Raw genomic sequence first — 17355 nt, 5'->3', positions numbered from 1 at the left:
GGGAATAAAGACACGAGTCAAAGCCGAAGAAACTGAAGCATCATGTGTGTTGGTTCTTACCAGGATATGGGTGAGGACAATCTTGATGAGTGGCGCTCCAGAGAGGTTCACTGACAGGGCCGGGGACGGCTCCACTTTCAGAGAGATCAGACAGCTTGCTACCTGGATTTTGAAATCCTTAAAATCAGCTGCCGTGTTAATCCTAAAAGGAGAAAAAAAACAGACTCAGACTCAGAGGATGTAAAAAAAGAAAGACAGTGTGACAGGAACAAATAGGGGCCAGAGTACAAATACAAAAGAAAGGGAAACTGAAAAAAAGGTCAAGAGAGACATATTCAAAAAGACAGAAAGAACACCTCTAATCTGGCACTTACACTAACACACACAGCAACCCAGAGCACTGGGATTTAAGTGGTGCTCCGACCATCTGATTATGTAATTAATCACACTGACAACCTCGGGCCTTGCATCAATAGTTTATATATATATATGTAGTCAATAGTTTTTCGATATGTGACATTGGGACCACACTATGGTGATACAGAGGGGACAACGGCAAGTGAGCCCGATTCCAAACACCTTCCTTTTTTCTACCTGAACTTCCACAAGACATGAAGTGGAAAAACTAGGGTTGCCCAAACGCTGTTATGTCAGGTTTTGGTAAAAAACAACATTGCAGGACGTAGAACAAGCTGTGCCAGTGATGAGACAACCACGGAGGGGGACATGCAGCGCTAATAGCAGGGAGTATCAGTCGGCGGGTTGAGTGGTGAGATGAGAGAGGACAGATAAGGGCCCTGGCCCCCCGGGCGTCAGCTGTCCTGTGCACCAGGAAGCACGATTTCCCACACAGGAAGTACAGAGAGAGAAGCCGGATCTTTTTTGTTGGTTCCAACAACTTTGTTTAGAACATATTTTCAGAGATAAAACCCTGGCTGAAAACCTCAGTGGCTTGACTGACTCTTTGCATTGGGTGTTGTCGCGTTGGCTTACTTGGTCTTGACGGGGCTGATCTCCTTGTAGTAGCTGTGCATGTTGTGGTAGTAGAGGCCAACGATGGTGGTTTGAGCTGAAGAAAAGAAGACAACACGCGGTAGTTGAACGTCTTGGCGCGGCGGGCCCGGGAATGTAATGCAGTGCCGCTAAAATGCTCACAAAGGGGAGAAGTTAATTAGCGCTGCCTCGTCGCCGCGCACTGGCACCGGCGGGCTAATATGATGAGCGTACGCTCGCACAAGAGTGAAAAGGCGGAGGGGCCGCGGACCACGCGGATACTGTGAAGTCTTACAAAAACCTCTATGTGACTTCACCGAGAGAGCGGGAGGTCCGGTCAACCCCCTCTCCTAATCTGACCTCTCATCCAGCCCGGTCCCACCTCAACACTGCAAGATAAACAACGAAATCAAAGGAAATCCTTAATGGTTCTTTCTCTCCTTTGAAAAGCCCCCGGCCCGGGCCCCCGCTGAATGTCAAGACAAAATCTCACTGATGTCTAACAAATGTGCCGTGTGAATGCCGCAGAAGACCTTGTAACCTTTAAACCAAATTATTTCAACAGAAAAGCCCCCCCGGCACGTCCCCGAGAGATCTGAAGGGGGCCTCTTTGCTTGTACAACTCTCTCTCTCGAGGAGGAGAGCGCTTGGCGAAAAATATGATAAAGTATTCAACACACACCAATGCTTTTTACTTAATTGGGTTATAAAACGGAGGTATTACATACAGTCAGGTATCCATGACTTAATTTGGTTAATTTGTTGTTGTTATGTACAGATAACAGTGCTTGAGTCAGGTATGTAGCGGCCAGGTGAAGTCAAAGAAGCAGAGTTTAATGTCCGCCGTAATTACTTCTCTCCTTCAGTCCACTATGTGGGTCCGTTCTTTTTAATGACAGAGGAAACTGGAGAGAAAGGGCTCACTCCCTCATTCTTACTGTTTTGAATAAAAGGGTAACTGCCAACATTAAAGTCATAGCTGGATTTCTACTGTGCACCATAAAGTTACACAAAAGCTCTCATGGCACTCCTGCCCAACAGTGAATGCTATCTCAGCAGTCCTAAATCCTGGCATAATAAATTACTGGCAAATAACAGGAGCCACCGAGGTGGACCATTTACTTTTGGCAGAATCGGACCACGATTAATGTGCTGTATTCACACTCAGAGAAGTTACTACTTTGTGTACAGAGAATCCTCTGCCTGCTGCAGCACTCAAGACTCAGGTCCTTGAACGTCTGCGGTTCCGTAATAGTTAATAGTAGTGTAATAGTTAATAGTCGTGTAATAGTTGCACTCACACTGCATGGCGAAAGCCTCTCCAGGCACCGAGATGTAACTCATGCCCTGTGTGGGGAAGCGGTAGTGTGGCAGGTTGTACTTCTGTGGGAATTTCATCAGAGAGTAGTCTGTGGGGGTCAGAGGTTAGAAAAAGCAACAAAAAAAACTGTTGTTATGAAAAACATACATAGAGGAAAGCATCAAGACTCTGTTTCCTCAGGGGTTGGATATCCTGAGACAAAAAGACCCACACCCGTGAGTGGGAAAGCGGAGGGGTTCGACCTCGGGTTTCGTGACCTGCCCGTGTCCTACGAAAACTAATGATGTCAGCGCGGCGCACCGTGTCCTTCGTACCATAACAAGCAAACTGCAAACAGTGAGTCACCTTATGGAGGGTCGAAAGCATACTGACCTGCAACAAAAGATGTTCCACCGAGGGTGATGAGGGAGTTTGGGCTGGCCTCCAGGTTAGTCACCATGTGATCCATCACCATGTCCACGGTCTCGATCAGACCGCTGACCACAGGGACGAACTGCTGCTAAACGAAGGACACACAGACAAACGCTCACGACTGATCACGCATCCAGCGTTGCTTCATGCTTGACCCGGTGTCACATCTTCAGGGAAGGTTCTTGGTAAAAGTACAAAGGAAATCTTCCCAGGCCCTATTTGCAAGTATCAAATAGGTTACAGGGGAACACAGAGGACAATGAGTTGTTCATGGGTGTGGTTTCTTCAGTGGTTGTGGAGGGAGCTTTCCAGCGTGTAACAAAATATCTGTGATCATAGAATCTGTATAAACTCATAAACCTGTGCTACAAATCAGGGAGAATAAGGTTGTCATTACCGTGGAGAGGAAACAATTAACTGATGGAACTGTTTGTGTTATGCTGAAGGAAAAAAACTTTAAACTTTCATGTATTACCCCAGTAAACACTGGAACAATTTGTTTTAATTCTTCAAGGTTAATGTTTGATGCTTAGACACTTCCTAGCATTTAGCTTTAATGCTAAGCTAAGGAAAAGTAGCACAGCTGCACTAACTAGCTGATTTAATTGAATTGAATACATCACATACAACGCGTGCATTAAAAGTCATGCAAACCTTGATACAGACAGACATCTTTCTATCACTCAGCATGAATCTCATCACAGACGGTAATCACAAGGGGCTTGTCCGAACACTGTATCTAATGTCTAATGTGTTTTTGCCTTCTCATCTGTGAACATCTGTTTCAACTTGCTCTTACTAAAACAACCATGCTTGCGCTGGAAAGCAAATGTGCTGGAACCACACATTTGCCTTAAAATGCCTTCCTTCTGTTTGTATGTAGGAACCTGGAGATTAAGCTGGGATGGATGCTCTAAATTTACTTTCAAAGCATTGTGTTATAGGGCACCTTAAGGTCAGCAGTGCTGTATTATAGAATTTTACACCAGAGTTGAATGCCCATTGTTATTCCGTGTGGGGGAACTACCACTGTTGCTATTGCTGCAAGCCCTGTTTCTGCCAAAATATGCAGTGTTAAAATCTCACACTCATACGTCCTTTCAGTGCCGTGGATCAAAGTGTTCACCAAATTGCATGTTACACTATGTCATGTTTAAAACATTGCGCAACAACAGTGTGAACTAATTCACCTCTGACAGCCCAGGGGAGGACAGCACTTCTTCCACACTTTTGAGAAAGGTCTGTATGGAAGAAAATGGACATCACGGAGCTGTTGTATCACATGCACATGGGAGGGCATTGTGTCTATGTGTGAACCGCTTTCGCAGTTGTTGTGTGTGTGTGTGTGTGTGTTTGTTGGATTGTGCTCCAAGACCTGTGTGAGGTTGTCAGCAGTGTTGTGAGGAATGGTCCTGTTGGGCAGCCCCTTAAGGAAGCCCAACACCGGCAAGGACTCTGGACGCCGAGGGCTTTGGTTCTCCTCCCCCCGGCCGCCGATCACAGGAGGACTCACTTCAGGGGTGCTCTGCAGAGACAACGGCTTGGGCGTCAGATTAAGTTTACCACAACAAGGTGGTTTCCGAACGGAGCTGCCCTTTCCAACACACACAAGATGTTAAGTGAGCGAGCTCAGGAAATTCTCTTCGGACAAGTGATTCAGTGTAGCTCTTTTTCAGCCCGCTGCCCTACAGGGAGACGTTTTGTGCGTACTGCTGAGCAGCTGTCTCCACTTTCTTCTGTTTCTTTATCCGTTTTCTACCTCCAAAGCCCTTTAATAAACAGGACGGATCGGTTCACATGTGCTCCCAATATCCATTTTATCCAGTTCCTCTATCTTCAAAAGGAAAATACAGCTCCATGACAAATAAACTGTTGGCAAAGACTCCAAAAACTGAATGCAAATATGCTCATTCCATTTTTGAAGGACAGTTTCCATGCTGTATCTGTGGTTCACACGTATAGTTTATGCAATTACTTTTAGGTGTTGCAGCTTTTTTTTTTCTTCCTCACAAAATCAAAGCTTACAAACTTACAGCTGTTGGTGCAGTTGAAGTGACTTCTCTGGAGACTCTGGGTGTTGTGGTAAAAACCATTGCCTGCCCTAGAAAGAAAAAACACACAACAAAGGGCTCTTTTACAATGTGTCCGGCACCACACAGGTGACATGTAAATGTGTTTAATTTTACAGTTTGAATATCCCTGTTTGAGAATTATTTTCGTGATTAGATCCTTGGTGGAGCTTAAACTCGCGGAGCTGCTGTGTGTAGCTGCGTTCTGTCAGGTTACAGTTTATGAGGTTGGACCATGCCCAGTCAGGAGAGGAGATGAATTACAACCTCCACAAAACTGTGACAATCAACCGCACGATACACTGCGACTAGCTTCTATACAAGGCGTACGTACATTTACGTCTTTGTCGTCGTTGAAAACAGCACTAACTCGCCACCAGAAAACATCCATATATGGACGTATAGTAGAGGTATAAGTCTGGTTCCTGCTCTTCTTTGGTTCAATAGGTTTTATAGGAGTGCGCAGACGAAGTAAAAATATTTTTCTGTAACCATAACAGTTGGGCTCTTTGCGTCTGGTAATGGTCTCTGGAATATATTACTTTTGGTAACTACTTGGGGGGAAGAAATGAAGGCAGCGTGCCCCTTTCTGCCTCACATGTTGCGAGCAGTAGACGCTCTCGCGCTGCACAGGAATATTTTTTCTATACTTTAAAACATCTTTAACCGTCACCAATCGGTTGGCTTCACACGCTTAAAAAAGAAGCTTCTGCCTGCCTTCTAAAGAGGTGCATTTCATCAGGTGTGACCATTCGTCAGACTAGTGTCAAACGTAGTAACTTGTACAGCCACACCGCATAATTGTTTAATTTATAAGTTGTGTCAAGGTTTGGCGCTCTATCGGATTAATAGGGAGAGCGAGAGAACAAAAACAAAGCTTTTGGTCCTCCCAGCATGTAACAACAATAAAGTTAAGTCCCAGTTATCTGCCCCCTGTGACCCAACACGCCTCTGCACTCTTCTCAACACATATTAGGCAGAAGCATGTGAGCCAAGTCAAGCGTAAGGCGGAAGGTCATGATAATGTTCTTGTCAAGAAGAGCCATTCATTTGGGCACGTTTGTTTGGTTGAACATCTTGTGGTCATGCAGGAATGCCGTGGAGGGAATGCCTTCAGGAAAAGGTCGCAAACTGCTTCATAATCCATTTCTTCAGAGTAGTTGCAAGAGGGGGGAAGCCACAGTAGATATGCCGCATTGTGCAATAGAGCGGGATGTCCTACCGACGGCCGCTCGGTAGTAGAGCAAGATCTCGCTTGGAGTGAGGGCCCTTTCCCAGATGACGAACTCATCGAAGGCGCCGGTTACGTAGTGACCATATGCCCTGTCGTTGCCCGTTCCAATGACGAGGTCGGGGTAGAGGTCACCGTAGCTTTCTGAGACACTGCCAGCTGTGTCGCCAGCGGTGAAGGTCCCGTTGATGTAGACCTTCAGGCCACCATTTCTCTTCCATGAGAAGAGAACTTGAGTCCAGTAAGGCCCTGAAAAAGGAAACATACTTCTTCAACAGTGTGTGTGATGATTAAGCAGGACACTGGAAGTCACGTATTATAATACCTAAAATCGCTTTGGTTGTTGCAGTTTCACTATTGTAGTTTTGAGCCATTTTAACCCCTAACCCCTAACCCTAACACAAAGTACAATTAAGTCTGATCGGCATGTCCTTCATGTCACTTATTACACCAAACGGGAAGAGAAACTAACGTTGAACGTAACTAGCATAGCTGAACACGATGCTGATTGCTCAACAAAATAGCTGCTGATGAGTTAAACTTCATGATGAGCTGGTCGGCTCTTAGTTTCAGATCAAAACGTTTTATTTGTCTTTGTTGCATCATGATCGAGAGTGAATGCGGTGTGCCTAAGATAATATTAGGTCAAGCACGTTCTGCTCCAGCACGCTCTCTCCAGTCAATTTTACACTACAAAAGAACTTCCCCCATTAGGCAACGCATCAGAAAACACCAGCAGATCAAAACACATCTCAGTTGCGGTTAGAATAGGAATCGTGTGCCAAAGACTCATTTACATTTCTCTTTTTTTACACAGAGATGTATGATGTTACATTCTCAGCTTTAAGTGATCACTATATTTGGTCACAGTGTACCTCCAGGTTTAATCTATCAGCTCTTTCTCACACTTCCTGACAAACTGAACGAACACGAACTGACAAATGGAAAACACACTTCTTCGACAGTGTGTGTGGTGATTAAGCAGCACTGGAAGTCGTGTATAATAATACCTAAAATCGTTTCGGTTATTGCAGTTTCACCATTGTAGTTTTTGAGTCTTATCACTTTATACTGAATAACACATAACACAAAGTACAATTAAGTCTGATCGGCATGACACAGAGATGTGTGATGTTACAGCTTCTCAGCTTTAAGTGATCTCTATATTTGGTCACAGTGTACCAGGTTTAATCTATCAGCTCTTCCTCACACTGACAAATGTCCTAAAAAGTTGACATGACACACATATGGGACTTAGGACATTTTATCCTCTGTTCCTCCACATTTAAATTCAAGTTGAGATATGACACGGGTGAACATTCAGTAACTGCAGCAAAACATAACATCAAACCTTGTGAGACCCTATTTTGTCAAAATAATCTCAGTTAATTCCAGAGTATTGGTGACACTGTGACACGTGGTATGAGTTATGTTTCAAATGTCATCTAACTCAATCCTATTCTTGTAGTCTATCTAAGAAGGAAAGGACTGTTCATTAAAAGTCCAAAATAATTGTATAGTTGTGATACGGCAAAAGATTTATGAAATGTATCCCCGTTTTGCCAAATCAACTGTCCGCGGCTACATCTGGTTTCAGTTAACCAAATCGTGAATGCAATTACAAAACAATTTACGGTTAAAGACAAAAACATATATTTCCAAGACCCAAATACATTCCTCATGGGTGCCAATGGGAGTAAAGCAACTAAAAGAACACTGTGATATCAATACAAATTATTCCACAGTACCGGGGACGGTGATGTTGGCCTTCCATCTATGGTTGTTGCCTCTGGTGTAAAACTCAACATATCCTCCATGGTTATTGGCGTACACGGAGAAGCCGTTGGAGATAACTTTCCCTCCAGAGGCTACAGCAAAACGGGACTGTGTCTCCTGGTTTTTCCAAAAAAAGGAGAAGGTAATCCCTGGAGAATGATGGAGAGACGGAAAATAACCCGCAGCCGTCAATCCAAGAGACTGAAATGGTTTAAAAGTAATTCATCTTTTGCCAAATGTGTATGTGGACTCACCCCCAGGACCACACCACGTAGGGTCACTGATACAAGAGTTCTGGTAGTTTCCAAAGTGGAGAAAGGTACCGCCGTTATCTCCATTTAGAAAGATGCCTTTGTTGACCATTCCCTCAACAATATCTGCAGGAAATCAAAAATGAAGGGCTTAATTTCGCTTAGAAATATATAAGCAGGGTCTTTTATCCAGTGAGTCTATATATCTATATAATATTCTAAATGATCACTTCCCTTACAGTTAACTTTATTGTTTACGCTACGATGGATGAACGTGAAGGTTTCACAGCATTCGTGGTACCTCATGTAATAATACAACGGGCTGCGTGGATGCTTATAAAAGCTAACGAACAACAACAAACGACACGAAAAGAATCAGAATTCTTAAATTGTGCTGCATGGACAAAAGACTTTACGAACTCAACAGCTCAACCGTGCGTAGACACACAGAGGACCACAGTGAGCAGCAAGTGATGCACGAATGAATTTCAGTGAGTGGAAAGTGATTGATCCTCACCTACTGTTGCAGAAATGTTAGTGTAGGCAGAGTCATTGGTATACACATAGGAAGAGTTATGGGAGGAAGGGAGCACAGTGTGGTTGTGGATTCTGAGCGCTGGACAAAGACAACGGAGAAAAACAGTGATTCGCACCTACGTGGACACATGACAGAGGACACAAGAGAACAGTGAGGGGAAGACAACAGGAGGAACGTGGTGTGCAGGTATGAGACAGAGTGATGCTGGCAGCATTCAAAGAGTTTCAGCTCTTTTGTCTCCTTCACTTGAGGAGTGACTCCACATCATACTCTCAAGTCTATACCTGATCCCTCTTCAATTTTGACATTTTTATAAAATCCTTGCAAAGACTTATGGAGTGACAACAAGGCTGCAAAATAAACGCACGTGGAAGAAGTTATCGTCTGTCAGTCCGTCATCAATTAAAACAACAGAAATTCTTTACTTTTTCTTTTACATTTGCCACTTCCGTATTGTTGGATACTCCACGTAAATGATTGCAGAATTTTCAATCATAAATTATGGCACACACCATATTGTGTTTCTTAATTTCGGTGATAAACCTGAGCTACAACATAAACACTTTGAAAACAGCAGCACATTTAAAAGCACGATGCCTGTGGCTGGAAGGTGGGTGATGGAAAAACAAAAGCTTGAGACCATGCAGGGAGCGAGACATTTAGCTGGTGCATTCCTACGAGTATTATCCACAGTCTGCTTATTTATGCACATACTTATGTTACTTCCGTTAACATAACCTGGTCTGTTTCCAATCTGGTCCCACAGTTCATGGATTCCATCCACGGCGTCGAGGGGCCAATAATGTGAGGCCGAGGCCAACACCTGCAGGCCTGGACGGAGAGTTTTTGGGGTAAACAAGCATTTAGAAAGCCCTTTAATCAGCAATCAAGCTCTGTCGCATCACGGAAAATTACATTTCCTGCCGCTTTCATGGTTCACATTTTTTCTCATTCTACAAATGTTAATTATGCTCTTTTATTTGAATTTTGCAATTTAAAATTTAAAAAAAGCACAGAAAATTGAAGGAGATCCCAGCACCCCCCCATACAAAGATAATTACTACCTGGATGCTTTGCAGGTAGAACCACTTGAGCATAAACCTGTGAAGAAATAATATACAGTATATGTACGTGCATGAAGATGCCGCACAATAAATCCTCCAACCTGTGAATAATATGAAAGGATGAAGTCTAAAAGTGCTGTGTGTTCATGAGCTTACCTTAATACAGGAGACAAAAGCAGTAAAAAGGTGAATTCGCAAAGGAAAGTCCATATCGTCTGTAAAATGTACCATCTACAGTCTTTTCTAAAACAGGGGTTAAATCCACAAATAATGGTGAATCCAGGAGGAGCCACTCATTATTCCAAGATATGAAAGCTTTTGATCAGTCCAGTTTCCAAGCTTAAAAATATAGATAAGTAATTTAAACGACACTAGAACAAAAAAAGGAATCAATTTAGTGTCCTGGCATGAGGCGAAAAACGAAAGTTTCCATTCTCGGGATAGAAATCTAAACAACTTCCATGTAGAAAACTGTAGATCCGTGGTCTTGTTTGCTTCAGTGAACTAGTAGTTGTTGCTGTGAGTTTCTGCGGCAAAGAGCAGAGGAGCTCTGTACCGGCTTGTTGGACCTAACGTGGGAATTGCAAAGCGTGATGTCATTTTTGGATCTTTTGAGGGGGCGGGGGGCGTTGGAAACGGACTTGTGCGTAATTGGAGATGGCGCGGGGAACGAATGAGATCCCAAGTGCTGTTTGGATCAAATATGCCCATTAACGTGGACTCGTGAATATATTTGGGGTTAAATTACAGGAGGACACCCCGGACTCGTGGGAGCAAGAGGGACATCCTGCGTGGAAGGAAGGCAGACCGAGAGATCACTGAAGCACAGCCCTGCCACCCAAATATAATATATATATCAACAATACATCGATATGATATAATGTTTATGAGGGACATGGTTGGTTTAGGTTAACTTACTTTAAACCACTCATATATTCAATACATGTTTAAATTAAGTTTTGTTGTGTCCTTTTTATATATTGCATATATATGTTAATGGATAGGAGGAAACCAACAGGTCGGAAACACTGGAGTGACACGTGCATACATATCAAGGTAAACAGCGCCACCGTCTGGTTATGTTGTCACTGGAATAATGGTCACCTCGGTCGTGTTTATCCATTATTCATTACACTTTCTTATATAACTGTCGTGGTGGGATTGCTGTCAAACAACTATTCACCAGCCAATAAAGTCCCAGTTTTCACACAATCAACCACAAAAGGCTCAGTGGTGCGATAGAGAGAGAAAGAGAGAGAGGGAGAGTTAGAGGGAGGGGGAGAGAGAGTGTGTGTGTGAGAGAGAGGGAGAGAGACATAGAGAGAGTGTGAGAGAGAGAGAGGGAGAGAGAGAGAGAGAGAGGCGGATCCCGGAGAGAGAGAGAGAGAGAGAGAGAGAGAGAGAGAGAGAGAGAGAGAGAGAGAGAGAGAGAGAGAGAGAGATCCCGAGGTATTGACACGGAGTGCTCCAGAAACTCCGACGCTTTTGCCCTTTTAGTTCATTGCATTGTATTATTTATTTATTTCGAACTGCATTGCAGACACGGTTTCTCCATAATTGTAACTCTTCAGACTCCTCCGGTCCCCGCTGCCCGGACAGCGCGGCTGATTTTGGCTCGGTGTGTTTCTCGTCTCAATTACCCGACAATCTGGAGCCCAGCGCAGAGTGAGCCGGATCAATGGGCCCTGGCAGCGTGACCCGGCGGGGCTTTTACTAGAAGCATCTGGGCAGAAAACGAGCTGATCGGAGCGATGAAGGACCGACTGGACCAACTGACTGCTGTGAGTTTGTTTTTCTTGCTTTAACTGCTCACAACTTCACGGTTACAACGTGCATCACAGTCATATGTGACCCCCCGTGCAGGGTACGTCACTGGCAGAGGAGGAGGTCATGGTGGCAGTGGACAAAGACGGCTTCATGGAGAGCTTTTTCAGAAGGGTGGGTGTCACTGCAACTTCCAGGATGTGCACAGGTTTGGAGATCCGCCGTGATTAAACCCACATGGTGTGTTATGATTGATTCAGGTGGAAGAAGTCAGAGGGCTCATCGATAAGATCTCCTACCAAGTGGAGGAGGTGAGGAAGATGCACAGCATGATCCTGACTGCACCCAACACAGATGACAGTAAGTGTGTGTGTGTGTGTGTGTGTGTGTGTGTGTGTGTGTGTGTGTGTGTGTGTGTGTGTGTGTGTGTGTGTGTCCGTGAAGGATTAGGATGAAGACAGAGCACATTTGAATGGTTTTCATTTGTACACACAGTTCTATTGACAACTGTTTGCTGGAGTTTGACTCTAGAGTGAAGATGTCTCCCTTATTTTAGTTACATTTTCCTCCTCATTGTAAGTGAACACAAACCACTGCAGTTTAGGCTCTGACTAATATAGAGAGAGAGACTTAGAGCCTGACTCGGCCAGGGATTTAAACATGCTGTCATTTGCAGATGTTTACAGGCACTGATGTAGAATGGATTATATTTAACTAATCAGATACATTTGCAAAGTATTTCCAATGGTTTGAAGCTCCATGAGAGCGAGAGCAGCGTACTGCGCACTGTGTGTACTCAGTTCCTGGCTTTGTTCAGCCTGAGCCTCAGGACACTGCGAGAGACAAAGAGCCAGTCTACAGCACCATGGCATCATCAGTGATTTTGTTTAATGTAACACAGCACTGTGCTTTAAGATCCATGACGGGGGAAGGGTCACCGGCAGAGACAAACAAAGAGCCTTTTTGCTGTGTGACATCTGCAGTATTGCCACGGGGTTGTTGCCGAGTAACAAGATGAAACCCCGGTAAATTCAATATTTACATGCGAGGGAGGCGCAGTGATTAGCTGGATGACATGATTTTTCCCCAACACACTCAAGCCTGACGAGTTTCCTATGTGTGTCTGTGTGAAGGGACAAAGGACCGGCTTGATGCACTGACCAACGACATCAAGGGCAATGCCAACGTGGTGCGAACAAAACTCAAATGTGAGCTGAACTATGAGCCGATTGCCCTCACACCTGTTCATTGACTTCACCCTCCTCTGCCGTATATAACGCGTGCTAACGTTTTCCCCCCTATGAAGCCATGGAGCACAGCATGCCCAAAGACGATGCCGCCAACAGGTCCTCGGTTGACTTCAGGATCCAGAAAACGCAGGTTAGGAAGAAGATTTGACGGCGGCCAAGTAAGACAGCTGTTACACGTCCCGCTCAGACGTGGCTTTTCTCTTCCTCAGCACACTGTGCTGTCCAGGAAGTTTGTGGAGGTCATGACCCAGTACAACGAGACCCAGGTGTCCTTTCGGGAAAGAAGCAAAGGAAGGATCCAGAGACAGCTGGAGATAAGTAAGTGATACATGTTAATGAATGCAAATTGCAACTACAAACAGGAGATACTCCCGTTTTTGTTAACACATCAATGGCTTGAATTCGGTTGCTCGGACACAATTTGTAAATCTAGAGATAAAAGAGTGGCGAATAAAACCTTGAAGCTGGACAGGATCCAGGAAAATGACCCCACCGGTTTCCTGTCTGCTTCTCTGGACACGAAGTGTGGACAAACATAGTCTGCAGCAGGGCAGGACTTCAAATGTGTCTCAATCGATCTCATCCAGACGTTGGATTTTCAATGTTTTGTGCGCTTCAATGGCAGTGGGATTGATCAAAGAACAGGAGAGCACCAAGCAAAGAGAGACACTGGCAGGAGTCAGTTACTGACAAACCAGAATGAATGAACCCAGTATGTGGGCTCATCAGTAACAGGATGTGTAACCAAGAATCCACAGCGTACGTGGCGTATAAGTATATTAGCATTCATACGAGTTAATTGGTTTTAACGTGGGAGTCGCATGGCGGAGAGTGCACTGTGTTATGCTCACGAGCGGCGCAACACAGCAGCGCCTCTTGCGGTCCCCACGGCCGGCGTTAATGAGCGGCTCCAGTTCTCCACAGCGCAGACCGAAGAGCCTGATACCGGAGACTCCTTGTTGTGTTTGCGTTGCCCGGGAAACGGGGCAGAGTGCACAGCGGCCGGTGTAACAGTAGTTCACCCGCCCCCCCTCCCCCGACGCCGCGGCCACATGAACCTGTTTGTGCCGCTGTGGACTCTCACACCACGTGTTGGGGCTGCGGCCGTCTGGGGATCATTGCTGAGAAGGTGTGTGACTCAGTCGGTGAGCACGGCCATCTCCGCTCTCTCCGGGGAGGGTTTTGTGAAACAGGAGGCGCGGCTCCGGGAAAAGAGAGCCTTCCGTTTTATAGAGCCTCACCTTCTGTTTGTCTGCGAGGGCTGCCGGCTCCCTTTGTTCCTCAGACACCTTCTGATCGTAGTCACAATTACAACCATCACTAATGAACACTTTGTGCAACTGTTCCACTGAGAGTTGTCATTTTTTTTTATTTTTAGCACTCAAAACATTTGTCATTTGGTTCTTAAAAATCATCTTAACTTCAACAGCAACCCTGCGTGTGCTGCTCCTAAACGCCGTCAAGTTTTATGTTTTTAAAAAGTATGCTACAAGATTAAGCCCCGTATTGAAACGGGATGAAATTTGACAATTGCATTCAACCGCTCCTTCGGTGTCTTGTTCAAGGAAACTTTGACATGCGGAACCCCGGATGAACGGATGACGCGCTCTGTCCAGTGAGCACAGCTGCCTCTAAAAATGTTATTGATTGATTCTGTTCCCCAGAGAAAGAACAAAATGGCATCAGTCAGTGGGGTGTTCATTGCTGGATGATAATGATCTGCTATTCATTATTTTAGCTGGACGAGTGACCACCGATGAAGAACTAGAGGGCATGTTAGAAAGTGGAAATCCATCTATCTTCACATCTGATGTAAGTTTTCGTCATTGATCGATGTCTTTGTAATTCAGCGGCTTGGAACAAACTCCCAGCACAATTAAAACAAGCAACATTTATAACTTATTTGCACATGTTGCTTTTATTTAATTCCACTTTTCCGAAAGGCTTTTGTATTATTTTAAGTATATTTAATCTTTACCACCCTTGATTCTTTGGTTTATATCCTAAACTTATTTCCATCATTATCCATCCATCCATCTATCCATCTGTAGAATTTTACTTTTGCTGCGTATTATTGTGTTATTGTTTTGTTTATCTCTTGAAAGCTCTTTAAGCTCTATTTGATGTAATGATAGTATTATTTGTATTATTATTATAGCATACCTTTGTTGCAGGGTTCAAATCGATCACTGACATCTAGTGGTGGAGGAGGAGTGAAACATTTTATATATATACATACACTGCTGGAGCATTTGATTGGTGTATTGAGACAAATGATTCCACCTTCTCTCCTTTAGATCATTTCTGATTCCCAGATCACACGTCAGGCCCTGAGTGAGATCGAGTCCCGACATCAGGACATCATACGTCTGGAGTCGAGCATCAGAGAGCTTCACGCCATGTTCATGGACATGGCAATGTTGGTAGAAACTCAGGTAAGTTGGGTAAAGTCAGGTGGTTCGGTTGTCTCAGGTGGAGAGATTTCTAGCTAAAAGGTTCAGTTAGTCAACATGCTCTCTGCTTCTGAGCTCCTTCACCAACTTCAAGATGTTTTTTTTCTGATTGTGTCATTTGCAGGGCGAAATGGTTAACAACATTGAGAAGAACGTCTCCAATGCGGCCGAATACATTTGTAGCGCAAAGGAAGAGACCAAAAAAGCAGTGAGATACCAGAAGAAATCCCGGAGGGTAAGTGTTCCTTTCCTAAATGAATGTCAAGTATACAGGATATCAAATTCACATGTGACAACTTAACTGCATTCAACTTATTTTTTCTTTTTTTCACGATAACACCTTTTTCTTCTTCACTTGACAGAAATACATTATCCTTGCCTTTGCTCTGTTGATCCTGCTTGCTGTCATTGCACTAATTGTCGGCCTGTCTGTTGGACTAACCAAGCCCCCTGTATGAGAACTACTGTGACTGCAGCGTGAGGTAACACACGTTACACAACGTCCATCCCTTAAAACCCATCCATCACACATCCAGGAAGACCGTTTTTTACAGGATATTTCATGCGTTCGTCTCTTTTTGACAGAAACTCCTGGGCCTTATCATGTGTGTGGCGGCAGGTTTACTCCTTTTACTCATCATTATAGTCGGAGTCTTTGAGTAGTGAGTCACACCCTGGCAGCAGTCCGCAGTAGAGACGAAAACAAAGAACGGCTTCACAATACGACGACAATAAGTCGTTCACCACCCATGAACGTGACGGAGGGGAGCTCTCCACCGCACTGGAGTAAGTAGAATGTGTGGGATCCACTTTGCACCAGTAACGCCAGAACTCATGATGAACCGTCCTGGAGCAGGTCCGTGCGGTGCAGCTGCAGCAAAGCGTCCTGTCAGCACACTTTGCTTTTTGCTTAGCGGCCGTATAATGAACATTCATTTTTCAAACTGGTATGCGTTCCGTATTGAAGAACATTTTTTCATATAAAAGGCAGGGTTGGTAGTCTTCGTGAAAAACATCTTAGATATTTCTGTTGAAATGGTCATTAGAAAACAACAATCACATTATGCACATAACACGACACAATGTGAAAAAAAAATGTTATAAAACTAGTATCATGGCAACAGCCATGTTCACTTTGTCACATTGTTCATAGTTAGATACTGTTGGATACGTTTTTTATTTTGACTACATCTGCTGGTTTCTTAGGATTACCAACCTTACCTTTAAGTATCCTTCGCCGATATTTCTTTGTCAAAGAATTTCAAAATACGTTTTGGGAAATAAACATAATTGTCTTTTTGCCAAAAGTTAGATGAGAAGACTGATTACCTCTCATGTCTGTACCTGCCGCAGCTGTTAGCTTAGCTTAGCATAACGACTGGACACAAAAAGATTTAGCCAATAAGGGATGTTAATGGTTTAGAGAGGGGGTTGTTTGCCAAACTATTTCTAGACCCGTCGCGTTGGCTTCCTGCAGTCTTGTTGTCAGTGTGAAGTTGCCGGGCGACCAGCGGAGTCTCAAGGAGGCCACTTCTCCGGCAACACGGGCCGTGGAAAATCCACAATGTGTGTGACGTTTGTGAAACAAAGAGCATGCGTTGTGGTCGTCTGAGAGCTTTAAGGATGATTTTGTTACCTTTTGGTAAAGCCACGCTATTATTTCCCAGTTTGTGGCTGCAGTTTGTATTTGGCGTACAGGAATGGGAGTCATATCCATAATCTCACTTTACTCTTGACAAGAAACACAAATAATAGCATAATTTGTGTTTTGATGTTTTGAGATGGGCTCCTCATTTTCTCTTTTCTTTTCTTGCATTTACTGCAATTCATGTGGATTAAATGTAAAACTACTACAGCTCAGGACTTGCTTAGAAATGGAAAATTAAAAAAAAGATATTCTCTGTATCATTTCTAGTTAGCTGTGTTTCAATCAGCTGAAATATTTTCAGATCAATCAAATATAATTGTCTCATTCAATAACTCAAAATACGACTGCGTTATAAAAGTTCATTGTTGATGTGTAATATGAAACCTTAATTTATTGACTGAGAATTGTGTGATGACCGAAATATTTATTGTGAAAAGAGCTCTACATTGTAGGACTCTTGGATTATGATATTTCAAGAGCACAAATTTTAATTTTGATACATTTTATTTTCATCAGTTATATATTGTATTTCATATTGAGACAATAATTAAGTAATGTAAATAAAGAATAAAGACTTTGGAGAGTG

General features: G+C 43.8%; 2 protein-coding genes across 6 annotated transcripts in view; one reads left to right on the top strand and one right to left on the bottom strand.

The window, feature by feature from the left end:
• Window positions 1–10225, bottom strand: part of adgrd1 (adhesion G protein-coupled receptor D1) — a 33508-nt gene extending 23283 nt beyond the window's left edge. The window contains exons 1-14 of one of the 4 annotated variants that reach the window (XM_040196374.2): window positions 9811–10225; window positions 9655–9691; window positions 9305–9421; window positions 8570–8668; window positions 8056–8178; window positions 7774–7950; window positions 6017–6274; window positions 4759–4826; window positions 4101–4250; window positions 3916–3966; window positions 2687–2813; window positions 2295–2402; window positions 994–1069; window positions 61–202 (exon numbers count right to left, since the gene is read on the bottom strand). In XM_040196374.2, coding sequence (XP_040052308.1) covers window positions 61–202; window positions 994–1069; window positions 2295–2402; window positions 2687–2813; window positions 3916–3966; window positions 4101–4250; window positions 4759–4826; window positions 6017–6274; window positions 7774–7950; window positions 8056–8178; window positions 8570–8668; window positions 9305–9421; window positions 9655–9691; window positions 9811–9885 — 1608 coding nt within the window. In that variant the 5' untranslated portion in view covers window positions 9886–10225. The remainder of the gene's footprint in view (window positions 1–60; window positions 203–993; window positions 1070–2294; window positions 2403–2686; window positions 2814–3915; window positions 3967–4100; window positions 4251–4758; window positions 4827–6016; window positions 6275–7773; window positions 7951–8055; window positions 8179–8569; window positions 8669–9304; window positions 9422–9654; window positions 9692–9810) is intronic. The other 3 variants (XM_040196375.2, XM_040196376.2, XM_078086927.1) reach the window with 3 other exon arrangements.
• Window positions 10226–11039: 814 nt separating this feature from the next.
• Window positions 11040–17353, top strand: stx2b (syntaxin 2b). Of its 2 annotated transcripts, XM_078086926.1 has the most exons (12): window positions 11040–11103; window positions 11226–11435; window positions 11518–11592; window positions 11679–11778; window positions 12552–12626; window positions 12725–12798; window positions 12878–12986; window positions 14407–14480; window positions 14966–15103; window positions 15246–15356; window positions 15484–15603; window positions 15707–17353. In XM_078086926.1, exons 2-11 carry the CDS (start codon window positions 11406–11408, stop codon window positions 15577–15579), a joined length of 882 nt encoding a protein of 293 aa, XP_077943052.1. In that variant the 5' UTR covers window positions 11040–11103; window positions 11226–11405; the 3' UTR covers window positions 15580–15603; window positions 15707–17353. The 2 variants fall into 2 exon arrangements, with proteins under 2 accessions (XP_077943052.1, XP_040052609.1); XM_040196675.2 differs by lacking the exon at window positions 15484–15603 and having other exon boundaries at window positions 11078–11435.
• Window positions 17354–17355: the final 2 nt, after the last annotated feature.

This window comes from Gasterosteus aculeatus, chromosome 13 (genome assembly GCF_964276395.1).
Source record: "Gasterosteus aculeatus chromosome 13, fGasAcu3.hap1.1, whole genome shotgun sequence".
Classification (NCBI taxonomy): domain Eukaryota; kingdom Metazoa; phylum Chordata; class Actinopteri; order Perciformes; family Gasterosteidae; genus Gasterosteus; species Gasterosteus aculeatus.
This window is presented reverse-complemented; position numbering and strand designations above follow the sequence as displayed.

What these genes read in the sequence shown, in the direction of transcription:
- stx2b (XM_078086926.1), top strand. Translation starts at nt 11,406, where the DNA reads ATGAAGGACCGACTGGACCAACTGACTGCT. An exon ending in CCAGAGACAGCTGGAGATAA is followed by an intron (nt 12,987 to 14,406) that starts GTAAGTGATACA and finishes TCATTATTTTAG; the next exon opens with CTGGACGAGTGACCACCGAT. An exon ending in CATCTATCTTCACATCTGAT is followed by an intron (nt 14,481 to 14,965) that starts GTAAGTTTTCGT and finishes TCTCTCCTTTAG; the next exon opens with ATCATTTCTGATTCCCAGAT.